The sequence below is a fragment of the Triticum aestivum genome, chromosome 6B (assembly GCF_018294505.1).
Source record: "Triticum aestivum cultivar Chinese Spring chromosome 6B, IWGSC CS RefSeq v2.1, whole genome shotgun sequence".
Classification (NCBI taxonomy): domain Eukaryota; kingdom Viridiplantae; phylum Streptophyta; class Magnoliopsida; order Poales; family Poaceae; genus Triticum; species Triticum aestivum.
This window is the reverse complement of record NC_057810.1, coordinates 690,512,254-690,527,230: the sequence shown is the minus strand read 5'-3', so window position 1 is coordinate 690,527,230 and position 14,977 is coordinate 690,512,254. Positions and strand designations below refer to the sequence as shown.

Below are 14,977 nucleotides of genomic sequence, written 5' to 3'. Positions count from 1 at the left end.
GTTGAAGAAAGATGATATCTTCATCGATTGGTCCTTGTGATCAGTTGTTGGACCTATTGTCTTATCAATCCTTTGATTTGAGTGTGGGCTATCGTCAAATCAAATCAGTACCAACGATGCTCGTAATGTTGTCTTATTCGTGGTTGATCCCTCGAGCATACACCATTACATCTTTGGTCTGACCAATGCTATCACCGTGTTCACTCAACTATGGAATTCCTTTTAAAAGGAAACCTAGATGAATTGTTGTTGAGCCCATTGACAACATCCTTATTCCCTCCATGATTTGTTGAACATTAAGTTAGTGTTGAAAACTTTTGAAAGCATTTCTTCATGCTAGTTCATGAAGCATATGTTCGAATGTAAGAAGTGACTTCCTCCAGTCCATGTGCATTTGCTGCAAGTTGCCGCCGTGGATTCGAGAAAGTCAATGTTGTTTCCTTTGGAATCATCCCAAATCAGTCATGCATACGTGCGAAGTATTCTGTGGTTCGGAGACTTGCAACCTCCATTCTATATGGGTCCCTAGCACACCAAGCCACTGATTGATTTGTTCAAGATTAATAAGTTCTAAGTGCTAGTCCCGAAGGTACCAGACGGATTCGTACAAAACTTCGATATCCTCGCTGATGGTTCCCCCTCCTGAACTCGGTAGTGTTTTATTATAAGACTACTTTGTGGTCATGCTTGTCTGGGACAACGTGTTCACATGTTTGTAGCAGAACCAGCTCATGTTTTGGAGCTTACTATCATAGTTCATTTCCCGAGAATCTCGCAACGTCATCTCGTCGATTTGTGTTGCAAACTTTCATTTTTCTTTCTAGACTTGATGAGTCTGGGATATCCTGACACCAACCAGATCTGAATCTCAGGCAGATGTGATGGTTGGAACATTTCCCAAGAATTATAATATTGGTCTCTCAATAACCGGCAAGGTGGATGTCGTGGCCAACACACCCATCCGGTAGACCTATTATTATAGTATCTTATTTGATGGAATTGGCCACCTCCCCATAGGGATTTCGTAGGATTTACTCTCTAGTTGCCCCTATGGATCTTTGTGTTTCCGAAGTCCGACCTTTTTACTTGATGTTCTAGATATCAAACCATATCTATGGGTGGGTTACACTAGCACATCAAGGAGAACATTATAAGCGGAGTGCTAAATGTCTCTCGGTCGATCATCCAGATTTTGTTCCTTGGCTTCGCTAAGGTGTAATCTGAGAAAGTGTTATCTTCCTTTGCATCTGCATCATCCATCATCACTCGTCATGGTAGCAAGTTGTGTTGCCAGGATCCTTGACACGGATGTTGGTAAAATCTTGATGGATATGGAAATGCTCAAGTTCTTGAGAGCACGCACAAGCGCTACGTGTTATCATCGGCACTAACTGGGTTTGCTCTCAGATTTCCTCGGCAATGCTATGACCTTTTCAAACAGTGAATTCACCCTCTATTGTTGGGTTCTCCCCCAGTTACCAGAATCATTCCCAGCATTTGCATTTTGTTCCCAGCTTGCACCACCAATGTGCCATTCTACCATGGGTCTCTTCCATTTCCGGTGATAAGTAAAATCATCCATTACGTTGTCTTCAACAAGGTAATCCACATCATCCAAGTCCGAGTATGCCATTCTACCGACCCCCTCCAAACGATCGTTGTGAATTGTCTTAGGCTGGCTTAAAGAGTCTCAATGATCTCTGAATCAAAGGTAATTCTTTTTGCCACTTAAGGGGATATTTCTACGAGTCACCTTCCCTAAGGTGCATCGTTATGGTATCATGGCAATCCAACTCCTCGCTACGTTGACAACCGATCGCCACATTCTTAAGTCTGGAATTGTTGTCTACTTAGCGAACCCTCGTCATTTGTCTTACTCCATTTCTTCAGATCTGTGCTTCGTCTCTCAGCTCAAGAGATGTTGCTATATCTCATCCCATGAGTTGATCCTAAGTTGTTCGGTCTTCTCGAAGATCGATTGTTCTAGAGTTTTCCTTTCCTCTTCTTTTCATGATTAGCTGGAGTTCTCAGAGCAAGACGACAAGACAAAGATGGTGTTCGAATCAACGTTTCTATGAAGTGCACCCTGGATCGTGAAGATTATACTAGTCCGCGTTACCCTTCACCTTACCCTACGCTTGAATCTCGAGACGAGATTCTTGTTTAGTGGGGGTGAGTTGTCACATCCCTAGCTTTACCCTGGCCATGGACTAGCTTGGTTGCTGCATCATGTTTAAATTCAAATGAAATTTGAACTGAGGAATTCAGAAGCCTCAAAACCCTAATTAAAAGAAGGGAAAGCACCCTTTAAATTGCATTCTGTGAATCCAAAATGCCCTAAAAATAGTTTTGTGAATTTTGGCAAGAGTTATATATCAAACCAAAATTCTGGAATATTTTTAAGGAATTATTTGGTCTCTGAATTTAAATCAATAATCTATTTGAATTTGGGGATATATTCATAATATATAATGAATATATTTTCAAATGCTTTGAAATGTTTTATGTACTTTTGGAATAGTCCAGAGAGGTAACATAAAATATTTCAGAATGTTTTGGCACTGTATGAAATTATTTTGGAATTGAAAACAGTGGCAAAAGATATTAAATAAAACAAACAGAACAGGAAAAAAATAAAAAGAACAGAGCTTACCTGGCCTCACCGTGCAGCCCACCAGAGCCGGCCCAGCTTCCCCAGCCGGCCCAGCCCACCTCCTCCTCCCTTGTCCTCTTCCTCCTCTGCCAGGAGGACGAACAGAGGCGAGGCGTGGCGCTCGCCGACGCTGCCTCGGCCACCTCCTGCTTCCCCCCTAGCCACCTCCTGCTTCCTCTCGTTGCCCTGGACCCCGTCCGCGACGCCACGCACCCCCCCAGGCCTCTCACTCTCTCCCCGAGCTCCTCTCCTCCTCTGGCTCTCTCGCGCGCAGCCACCGAACACACCCGCCGCCGCCGACGAGCTCTCTCGTGGCCACCGGCCACCCCTAGCCTCTCCGACACACCCACGAGCTCCGCCTCGACCCCCTCCTTCCTCCCCACCGACCCACGGCCCTCCGGAAGCCCTGCAACGCCGCCACCATCGCCGTTCCGTCGCCGGCCACCGAAGCTCCCCTCCGTCGATTCGCCGGACCCCGAGCCTCCCCTGCCTCGCCAGCAGCACCAGAAGAATCGCGGTGAGCCACTGAACCGTTCCCCTCTTCTTCCCATGCCGTTGGGCCGCTCTAGCCATTGCTTCCGCCGGACCCGAGAGCTCGCCGCCGCCGTGCCTCGTCACCACCGTGGCTGGAGTCGTTGCAGCTCGAAGCCGAGCACACCACCGCACCCAACACGTCTCCAGGAGCCCGTAGCCGCCACTAGCTTCCCTCCCGTGCCCCCGAACGCCAAACCCGACCTCGCCCGAGCTCCGGCCGCCGCCTCGCTCGCCGCCGTTGCTGATTCCGGCCACCCCCGCACCTCCCGTTGGTCCCCCTAGATGCGCACGGGCGCGGGCTACCTCCTGGTGCCCTTGGCGCGTCGATCCGATGCCCCTAGCGCAAGTCCGGCGTCCCCCGCCGTGCTCTGTGGTCGTCGCCGGCTACACTCCGGCGAGAGCTGATGTGGCCGGTCATTAGGGCCTAACCACCCCCGCTAACCCAGGCCTTGGCCACTGACTGTGGGCCCCACGCCCTTAACTAACCACGGTTAACCCCCTGTTTAGTTTAAGTTAACCACAGTGGCCCCACGCGTCGGAATTGACCTAGCTGACGTGGCCGTTGACCGGTCCCACCTGTCAGTGAGTTAAAACAACCCTGTGTCACTGACGTGTGGCCCCCACACGTCAGGTTTGACCAGCAGCAGCGTCTATTGACCTGCTGACGTCACGGCGACGCACTGATGACGTAGTAAATGTTTTCTGGAATTTAAATAATTCTTAAATGATTTATTAATTCCAGAAAATAGCTAAAACTTCAATAAATCATAGAAAATTAACCGTAACTCCAAATTAAATAATTTATATATGAAAAATTATCAGAAAAATTCAAGGAATCCATCTGTACCATTTTCATGCATGTTAGAACAACTTATCACTACTGTTTAGGGCAAATGAAGTGAATGACATTTAAATAACCACATATGGAGTTTGAATTTGAATCTGGGATTCAAACCAACTTCATTTAACTTGTTGCTAGATGCATTAGCCCAAAACACATTCATTTTGCTATGTCATGATCATGCATCATATTGTGCATTGCATTGATTGTGTTTCCTTCTGTGTTGCCGGTATTTGTCCCCTCTCGATAGACGTGATACCGATGATGTGATCGTTGACACTGATGAAGACTCAATGTTATCTTCAGAAGTGCCAGGCAAGCAAAACCCCCTTGTTCATTCCGATACAATCCTACTCTCTCGCTCCTGCTCTCTTTTAATGCATTAGGACAACACCGATTCATCTGTTACTTGCTGCGGTAGCTGAACCCCTTTATCCTTTGCATGACCTGTCATTGCCACAGTAAATAGATGAAACCCACTAGCATGAGTAGGAGTTGCTTGAGCCCTGTTGTGCCTACTCATTCATGCTTGTTTGTCATGCCTGCTACTGCTTAGAGTCGAGTCAGGTCTGATTCATCCGGGATGAATCAGAGGTGTGTGAACATGTCCTACTGTGTGTGAGCTAAGTGTGTGAATACGATTTGGTAAAGGTAGCGGTGAGAGGCCATGTAGGAGTACATGGTGGGTTGTCTCATTGCAGCCGTCCTCAGGAACTGAGTTCTGTGTTTGTGATCCATGATTCAGCTACTACCACGCATTGGGCCCGAAACCAATGGACCCTCTCGGCTTCTTAATCACCCTTGTCCTCTGTCCAGGAGTTGCAAGTAGTTTCTGGTGTTTGTAGTATGCTGGAGGCCGTGCGCAGCGCTGACCGTAGGGGTGGGCTGTGATGCGGTAGGCACGTGGCCGGGTAAACCGGGCACCCGTTTGGTGTCACGGAACCCTGTACACATCGTTTGGGGCTGTGAGCGAAACTCCGGCCGGATCTCCTCATGGATGGAACCCGAATAGGCGATAAACCTGGACTAGAGACTTGAGTGTTTAGGCAGGCCGTGGCCGACACCCACGTTGGGCTTCCGCTTGAAGGTTGCCGAGTACATGTCGTGTAAACGGCGGTAAGTGGTGAGAGCGTGTGTGAAGAAGTACACCCCTGCAGGGTTAACCTAATCTATTCGAATAGCCGTGTCCACGGTAAAGGACTTCTGGGTTGCTTATATCAGTTCATAGACAAGTGAAAGTGGATACTCTAAAATACGCAAGATAAGCGTGAGTGCTATGGATGGCGTTCTCGTAGGGAGACGGGAGCGGATCCATAGTGGTGTATTGATATGGTGAATATGTGGACTCGTGTGCGCCACCTCAAAAGAGTTACATTGCAGTCGTAGATTAGGATAGCCACCGAGTCAAAGCTGGCTTGCTGCAGTTAAAACCCACCACCCCTTTGTTGATAATGATGCATATGTAGATAGTTCTGATGTAAGTCTTGCTGGGTACATTTGTACTCACGTTTGCCTATTTTATGTTTTTGCAGAGAGACTTCGGTCTCGCTAGTAGTTTCACGTGGACTTCGACGTTTAGCTTGATACCTCAGCTACGATCTTGTGCCCCGGCAGGATCTGATAGATAGTCAGGCTTCTCAGCCTTTTTCATTTATAGATGTCTGTACTCAGACATGATAGCTTCCGCTTGTGCTTTGACTTGTATGCTCTGAGTATTGGGTCATGAGACCCATGTTTGTAATATCTCGCTCCTCGGAGCCTAATGAATAAAGTACTTGTGTCGTAGAGTCATGTTGTGATGCTTCGTTGTATTTGCACATATCGAGCATATTGTGTGTGTGATTGAAATGCTTGGTATGTGTGGGATCTGACTATCTAGTTGTTTATCTTTAGTAGCCTCTCTTACCGGGAAATGTCTCCTAGTGTTACCGCTGAGCCATGGTAGCTTGCTACTGCTCTGGAACACTTAGGCTGGCCGGCATGTGTCCTTCTTCGTTCCTGTGTCTGTCCCTTCGGGGAAATGTCACGCGATGAATACCGGAGTCCTGTTAGCCCGCTACAGCCCGGTTCACCGGAGTCCTGCTAGCCCAGTGCTACAGCCTGGTTTCACTCGCTGATGACCGACACGTTCGATGCTGGGTCATGGATGCCTGTCCCTGTAAGTCTGTGCCACTTTGGGTTTACGACTAGCCATGTCAGCCCGGGCTCTTTATCATATGGATGCTAGCGACACTGTCATATACGTGTGCCAAAAGGCGCAAACGGTCCCGGGCTAAGGTAAGGCGACACCCGTGGAATACCGTGCGTGAGGCCGCAAAGTGATATGAGGTGTTACATGCTAGATCGATGTGGCATTGAGTCGGGGTCCTGACACCGGGACGCCGCCGGCGCTCATTCGGGCACCGGCGGCACCGGGACGCCGCCGGCGCTCATTCTCCACGCCCCCGGCACGCGCATGTCGGGGGGCGCTGGGTACTCGGCCGTACAGAAGGCGCGCCTCCGGCTCTTGGAGGTGTCGGCGGCCAAAGCCGTTCGCCGCTGCGCCGTCGCCTGGGAATCTCTCGGCCATGCTTTGCTCGTCGGCGGGAAGGGGGTGGTGGGGGAGCTCGCCTGCGGGGAGAAGGCTTTTGCGAGAGGGAGAGGGGGAGGCTGTGGCGCTCACCGGCGGGCAGTGGCGCCTTTTATAGCCGAACCGGGGCGGTGGGGAGGCGGCATGCGGGAGGACGCGTGGCGGGAGCGGGCGGGACGCGCGTCGGCGGCGTCTTCACTGCGCCACCCGTGAGGCATCAATGGAGGCTGACCGGCGCGGCAGCGCTGCAGCCTTGGCATTGATTCCCGTGGGAACCGAGGCGATGAGGGCGACGAAGCGGCTGTCTCGCTGACTCGGCGGGCCCGCGGCTGTTTCGCGCCAAAACACTCGCCCCGGCGCCCCCCAGCGCGTCGGGTTCGGCCTGGGTCCGCCGGCGCTGATTTCGTCCCAAGCCGGCGAAAAACGGGCTCCTGGGGACGCGACTGAGCCATTTTTTCGGCACCGGCACGAAAAAATTGCTTGGGGAGGTTGTGTTAGGGGCGCGGCTGGAGATGCTCTTAGCGCCCCTTCCTATACAGCACAATTTGAACAAGGAGAAGTTGGCACTCAACTCCTTAACCTCATTCAAGATCCCACCGATCTCCGACCTATGGAACTCGTTAGTCCCACATTCTAACCACCTGTTGGACATCAGTTTCGATGTGGACCGATGACTAGAAAGACATTTGTTTCAGGAGACAGGAGAGGTACGATCGGACAATTTTACTTATAGAGGTGTTTTTTTTATATACCAAAGGAAATATATAAGTACGCTAGTAGCACCCTCGCTCCAATATGTGTTTGTTGCTAGAGTAATTATTATTTATCAAAATACTTCAGATACAAGAAATATAACTTTACCTGTATTTAGTAACTAAGCAATGAAGGAAGATAGCCACCTGTAGCTTAGCAAAGTCTGAACCAACACATAACCGCAGCCCGCCTCCAAAAGCCATGAATTCCTTGGGGGCACCACTAACTGGTTCAGCAGTACCCTGTACACGCAGGTTGTAACTAGGTTTCAGGGAGATAAGTACTATGTTTGTGCAACAATTAATATTACTCCCTTGCATTAAAATATAGCTAGATCCCTTAGCCTTTTCCGCGACTTGAAAAATCATAGGGGTAAAATGAATGAACATGTTAATTAACTTTTGATTCTTCTATATTTTTCTTTAAAAGAAAACATTGTACATCACTACTGCCTGCATAAATAATTCGTCTTTAATAATTCAAACTTCACTTAGTTAGGATGCTACACATCATGCATGAGCTACTTTCTATTTTTCTATGGAAGCTCTTGAGCTAATTTTCTCCTTTCATGACATGAAGTTCAACCGTATTAATATAGGAAAAATAAAGATACAATATAGTATCATCTATTCTGGAAGCCTTTTCTATCCACCGGCCTGTTTTGGCCCTTTAAAAAAGGAGGATAAGCCCATGCACACAACCATCTGACAAAATTAATACATGGATCAACTCAAAGCCAGCTTCCTGACTCGCTACACCTATTAGTTTAATGATGTGCCTTGATCTTGCACCAACGCACAACATCTAATATGTGGCCTCACCAAGCTGGCACCAACCAGTCTAGCATACCCTTAGCGTACAATGCATCCGCACGCTCCGGAATCCGCCACCGTCATCTTCCGACGTCTCAACTTCAGAGGAGATCAACGCATTGACCTTGTTAAGCCTAACTACCGTAGACACCACCATGATGCATGTCAACGTCACCACTCTGCACGCGTCCATCAACAGACGCCCAACGCTGAGACCCTTTTGCGCCACGCCGCCGAGACCCGTCATGGCCGACGCGGTAGATGCCACATCGCACCACCTCCAGATCCGAATCGCCGCCAAAACCAACCTAATGGTGTCCACCAGCCAACTATCTCCCAAGGCGGTGCCGTCAAGAAGGGTATGACACCGATGGCTCCATCGCTGCCCACCTCAGTTAGGGCTTTCGCCCGGGAGACACATGACATCGTGGCGGTAGAAGCAGATCTAACAAACGTCTCCATGGAGAAAAAATGGCATCCTCGGGCACCGCTGTCATCGCATCAGACCACGCCTCAATGCTCAGGACCCCCGCCGAACCAGAGTCACCACCACAATGGCACAAAGAGCAGCCACCAAGACATCACCCAATGGATGGGACAGATGCATGACACCCTCACGAGATTCCCCACTGCCACCTTCCTAGGAATTAGCTTTGTCGGTGTGCTTCTCTGACGGTGGCAAGACGAGATGAGGATGGGAGGGAGGGTAGTGGTGGCGCTGGCGGTGGTGTTCCCCCATGTCACCCGAGAGAGGGGATGTGAGGGCCAGGCTATTCTCTATTTGCGAGATCTAACCTAGAATCTTCTTTCGTCCTTTACTCTTTAAAATATGTGCATATGTTATTTTGCTTTAAATTTCACATACCTTCCACCTCCATGGATTGAATGCATTGGGGTCCTCGTAAATTGTAGGATCCAGATGAACAATAGAAGGGTTAATCATGATCTTTGATCCTTTTGGTATAATGTAACCTGCACAGATCACGACCATACATATCAATACTAATTAGGGCATATATATAGCTAGGATCTCATATAGTTAACTTGCCACAGCTATAATTGTGTCCATGTATATAACATGTTAGTCCTACATGACCACTTGGCATGCGTGTGGTTAGCTATCTCAAAAACAATGAACAAAAGGTTAATCCTACATGTATCGTTTTCCTTACAAGAAACTTTACCTTTTACATGAACATCCTCTGTAGCTTTTCTAAACATTATCGGAGCAATGTTAATCAGCCTTAATGCTTCGTGTATGACCTAGAAATCAACAGTGGAGAAGATAAATGCACATTGTAGAGGTGGATGCTTATGATAATAATCATGAACCAATTTAGAAGTTTGCATGGTCGATGAATGGTGTAAACGAGACATACATGAGACGTAAATTTCATGGACTTGTATTCCTCCCATGTGATTTCGGAGTCAGGGTCAACCCTTCTTTTCCGGATGTTCTCGTGCTCCTCCTGGAACCATCACACTGATTGATTGGGTAACATGTTCAACATGATTATAACTTATCCAACTATACATAGACTTCTAGTAGTATATGTTGTTCAATTATTATAGACTAAAGTGCTATTTGTAAGTTCATGTGTGGTAGGTAGGTGAGAGTGTACTATGAAAGGAAGGGTTTTTTAGACTGAAAATCAAAACACTGAAGTCCACTTCCTTAGCCTTTTCTTCACTTACTGTAAGTTCCTGTAGCGCTTTCGGATTGTCTGTTAGGAGTTTGACTGTGGCAGTTATCGCGGATGACGTGGTCTCAAAGCCGGCGAAGAGCAACAAGAAGAGCAAATCCAACGCAATTTTCTCATTCATTAAATGCTTCTCCTCTTTCAAATCATCGATCAGTAGATCGAGAAAGTCGGCGCTCTCTTGATGTGATGCCCTCATCCTCTCATCTAGCATCTTCCTCAAAGTCGCCATGACATACTTTCGTCCCTGGCATTGAAATTGTTATATATGCATAGTGTGAAACTAAAACATGGATTATACTTATATAGGATGTATACATATAGAGACATGATTACATGCTCCTAAGAGTTTTTACTTGCGTCCCTCGTATACCACATAGGCGAATACTCTAAATTATATTTCATTAGTTATTACTAGAGACCCTAAAGAGATAATAATAATAATAATAATAATAATAATAATAATAATAATAATAATAATAATAATAATAATAATTTGAATCCATATACAAAAAAACTTAGGACGTGGTGATCTTTTTTCATACTACTCCCTCCGTCCGGAAATACTTGTCATCAAATTGAATAAAAGGGGGTATATCTAGATGTATTTTAGTTTTAGATACATCTCTTTTTGTCCATTTTGATGACAAGTATTTTCGGACGGAGGGAGTACTTGTGTAGAAGTATCTTAGAATAATCTATAAGATATACTAAGACAGCTAAGGATGCATATTAGTCTAATTAAATGATCGGTCTGAGGGTTGTGATGGGGAATACCCAACCAGGTAGGCCAATAAGACGAAGAGAAACCAGCAGGTCCCTGAAGGACCTACACTGGACGAGGACCCTGAAGAATTTGGCCTGCTACAGGCCCCAGCTAGACCCGGCCTGGGAAGGATCCGGCCTGAAGAAAGACCCGACCTGGAAAGGACCCGGTCTGCTACATGGACCCGGACTGAAGAAAGACCCAGCCTGAAGGACCTGAACCTAGGCGAGGTTCTGTGAAGGAGTCCAAATACAAGATGGAGACCCCCAACTTGGAAGACAGTACACGAAGGACCTAGAGGGCTTAGAGTAGGACTCTGATTGTGGGTGAAACCTGGAATCTCTTGTAACCCCAGGGACCCGGCTATTATATAAAGAGGGTTTCTGGGTCGTGCAAATAGACAAGATTTTTAGCTCTCTCGAGAGAGGTAGAAAGAATAGCATCATTGTAATCGAGACCAGCATATTCAGTAAGCAATCTAGTAGGAGTAGGTTTTACCATTAGTAGAGGGGTTAAACCTGGGTAAACTTGTGTCTCTCGTTTTCAATCAACCCCATCCAAGGCTTCACCTCACAGCCATGGCCTCACAACTAAGTTCTCCTATGAGGAAACTTGCCGTGTTAACCCCACGACAAGGTTGCCCCCTCGTTGCATTCCTTTTTCCTTAAAAGAATTTGCTATTGTATACTTGTCAATTACCTGCATACATTTGTAGAATGCCGTGCCAGGGATGTAGAGTGGAAATGCTAGCATTCCCTGAAAGAATGCATCGAATTGCTTCCAGAGCTTCCCATCTGAGTTTGAGGAGTCATAGCTGATTAACCTCTTTGATGTGATGCTGAATATCATCTACGATAAGAAATTGTTGCATTACAGAGAGAAGTCAGATGACAAGGTGCTCATAACTTAGATTTAATTTGCTCATTTTTCTCACAACATGATTATTTTAGGAAGAAGCTAACAGTGACATACACTTGCAGTTGCCTCTTTCAGTTCAATGCTGGGTTGATTGAGCCACAAGAGCAGGCTGGTCTGGACCGTTCGCTGAGCATCATGGAGCATGACTAGCCTGAGATTTTTAGGGCCAAAGAGCCTAAGGACTAGACTCCTCATGTGCCTGTGGAAGGACCCAAGTTTTGAGATGATGCTGTCGGCTCCAAAGATTCTCATGACCGACTCCGGGTACCAGATTTGGAATAGCTTCTCCTCTCGCTGGAACACCAAGTTGTTCAGCTCTTTGTCCATGGAAACTATGAGGTCTTCACCAAACAAACTTGTCCTAAAAATTGGACCATACCTGAAATTTGAACCATTCGTTAATTTTATTCTAACTAATACATGGGATGCTTGCATGCTGATATCACCATCATTGATTCGATATCTTAAAATTTAAAATGATTTATATTACAAACAACTAATCTTCACTGTTAAGTTTGTCTTAACACGAGCATCGAAGCAAGTTTCCATTTTGTTATGTTTGGATGGATATTTTTTGTTGCATCCAAAATTCTCCCAATACTCTAAAAACAATTGTGCTGTCACACGTAACCTAACTCTTTCATGAGTATGCAGTTATTTCTACAAGAGTTTTACACGTTAAACTGCTATTTGTTTACAATCTTCTTTTTATCTACTACATCCTCCATCCCCTAATATAAGACGTTATTATAATAAAATACACATGATCTCATGGGTGCTCCACACCCCTATATGAATATTAAACATAAAAAATACCAGAAAAGTAAAAAATTTGAAATTTGGGGATATCAAACCTGGGTTCTCAATCTACTCCGGTGTGAATTTTCATGAAAAAATACCATGAAACGTATCTGTGGCGAAGGAAATACTATCCACACAAAAATCTATCCAAACAATTTTTATCCATACATAGGAAATTTTTTTGTCTTTTTGCCACGAATATGTTTCCTAGTATTTTTTTTCAAGAAATTTCACACGGGAGTAGATCGGAAATCCAGGTTTGATATCCCAAAATCTCAGATTTTTTTCAAATATCTTGGTATTTGTTTTTTGAATTTAATGTTTGTATAGTGTTGTGGAGCACCCAGGTGCTACAAATCCGCGTCCGCTATTATATGCATAATGTCTTATATTATGGGATGGAGGGAGTACTTGTCAGGCTATTCTATAACATATGAAATCTTCTACTGTATTATCTATCTCTTATATACTAAAAGTAATGTACGGTCTCATAAAAAATATGCTAGAAAATCCCACATAAATTAGAAACATCAGACCTTTGATTCTAACAAATTTTAAGATAATTCCCAGCCGATAGATTTCATTAATACAATCCCAACAAAATGTATGACTTGAGACGATCTTGGTGGGTGTCCCCATAAGAGATGCTTCGTCGTATATATGGGTACAGTGTGCGACATCTACTAAGTTAAACTATTTGAGTAGTTGTGTCCTTGGTCATGGACGAGTCAGGATAAGTCACACTATTTGGTCCTTGCCAAACTTGGAGGTTAAATCGTAAATAAAAACACATCATGTAAATTAAATCAAGAAAGGTATTGTGAGCAGGTGACAAAGATGATCTGTGATGTTGGGAAGTGCATGTATTGTACTGAAATGACAGTTGGATTGTCGGTTATGTGATGTTAAGAAATGAAGGTGTGAGCCATGAAAGGGCTGTGGAAATGTGGGTATCGAAGACCATGAGAATTTTTTTTATGATATTGGAATGGTCATGAGAACTAATTGAATCATTATACATTTATATCTATATGCTATATATTCATTATACTTGCTAGATAAAGTTGGCTATGCGCCTATGCCATGATAGCTACTCCCTCCGTCCGAAAATATTTATCACCAAAATGGATAAAAGGAGATGTATCTAGATGTATTTTAGTTCGAGATACATCTCTTTTTGTCCATTTTGATGACAAGTATTTTCGGACGGAGGGAGTATAATTTATATGATTATGTGACATGTCATACACTACTTTATTTAGTGTTATATATTATTTTCATTATCTTGCGAGTATTAAAGTACTCACTTGCTCGTTGTTTTGGCCATATTCAGGTAAGGAGACATCTTCCACTAGCGTGAAGTCCAAGTGTTCATTTGCTAGGAGATTTTTCCAGCCAGTTCCCTATGGAAGTGGTGTAGCTCCAAGTACGTACGTGCTGCCCCTAGTTTGTCTTCCGCTACTGTTAAACTTTACCATAATGCAAACTATCGCGGTGCTGTAATAAACAAGCCACAATGGCTTTGTAAGCCTCTTTTTTAGTATAGGTCTGTCTTTTGATTATCAAGTATGTCAGGCGATGCCAGTGTGGTTCCTTGGCTGGCTGCGCAATCACCGATTTGTGAATTGGTGTGTGACAATCTAAAAAACTTTTAAAGACATGTTTTTGTGCACCCTCCTCTTTGAAAACTTTACGGCTTTTGCTGCAAATCAGTGGTGGAGAAAAGCACACTATTATCTTTTAACGTGGTAACACTAATAATTATCAAACAGGTATTACTACCTCCGTTTCTAAATATAAGTCTTTTTAGAGATTTCACTACGGACTACATACGAAGTAAAATGAGTGAATCTATACTCTAAAACATGTCTGTATACATCCGTGTGTAGCCCACAGTGGAATCTCTAGAAAGACTTATATTTAGGAACCGAGGGAATACTAGATATAATCGACCTTATGGACACAAGCCGATGATTTAGTTAGATCTCGATGTTGATTTGTCTCATCTCCTGAGATCAAGATTATGACCGCATGAATTCCAAGATTGTTCTACCATCATTGAGGAAAGATCCTCAAATGAGCAGGCAGATGGCCTAGCTAAATATACTCCGGGTTAGCTGAAGGCCTTCATGTGTGGCCCCTTTATCTCAATCTCAATGGAGCTGTAAACATTTCTGTAACTATTAGCGTTGATCAATAAAGTCAAGCATGTTTGGCCCTAAAAAAAGTACCATCTTGTGATTAGACGAACCAACTGATAATAATTTAGTCTTCTATACATTCATCACCTATTATTAAACCCACAACCCCATTCGGACATAGGAACACGTAATATTTTTAACAAGGTTCTTGATTCCTCATAATTAGACATACATGTATGCTTCATAGTTAAGGTATGTGCGGTAAATGCTCTGTAGGAGCGCTTAGAGCACTCAAGTAGTGCATGGGCTCTTGATGTGAAATTCTATGATAGGATTTTTTCAGATACAAATCACCCAAATCCATTATCTTTTAGGGTGCGTTTGGGAGCCAAAGTATTTCTGTAGTTTTTTAGAAATACCGTGGTTTCTGAAAAAACCTTGGTATTCAATACTTTGAGTCGTTTGGATGAGAACAATACTCAGTTTAAC

The 14,977-nt window shown here is 44.9% G+C and overlaps 1 protein-coding gene across 1 annotated transcript in view; it reads right to left on the bottom strand.

The window, feature by feature from the left end:
• The window catches only part of LOC123139640 (cytochrome P450 87A3-like), a 34,338-nt gene that overhangs the window by 9,501 nt on the left and 9,860 nt on the right, over positions 1-14,977 (bottom strand). The window contains exons 5-11 of the mRNA XM_044559384.1: positions 11,601-11,925; positions 11,328-11,477; positions 9,858-10,109; positions 9,542-9,631; positions 9,347-9,425; positions 9,028-9,134; positions 7,459-7,592 (exon numbers count right to left, since the gene is read on the bottom strand). Of these exons, the coding sequence (XP_044415319.1) occupies positions 7,459-7,592; positions 9,028-9,134; positions 9,347-9,425; positions 9,542-9,631; positions 9,858-10,109; positions 11,328-11,477; positions 11,601-11,925 (1,137 nt within the window). The remainder of the gene's footprint in view (positions 1-7,458; positions 7,593-9,027; positions 9,135-9,346; positions 9,426-9,541; positions 9,632-9,857; positions 10,110-11,327; positions 11,478-11,600; positions 11,926-14,977) is intronic.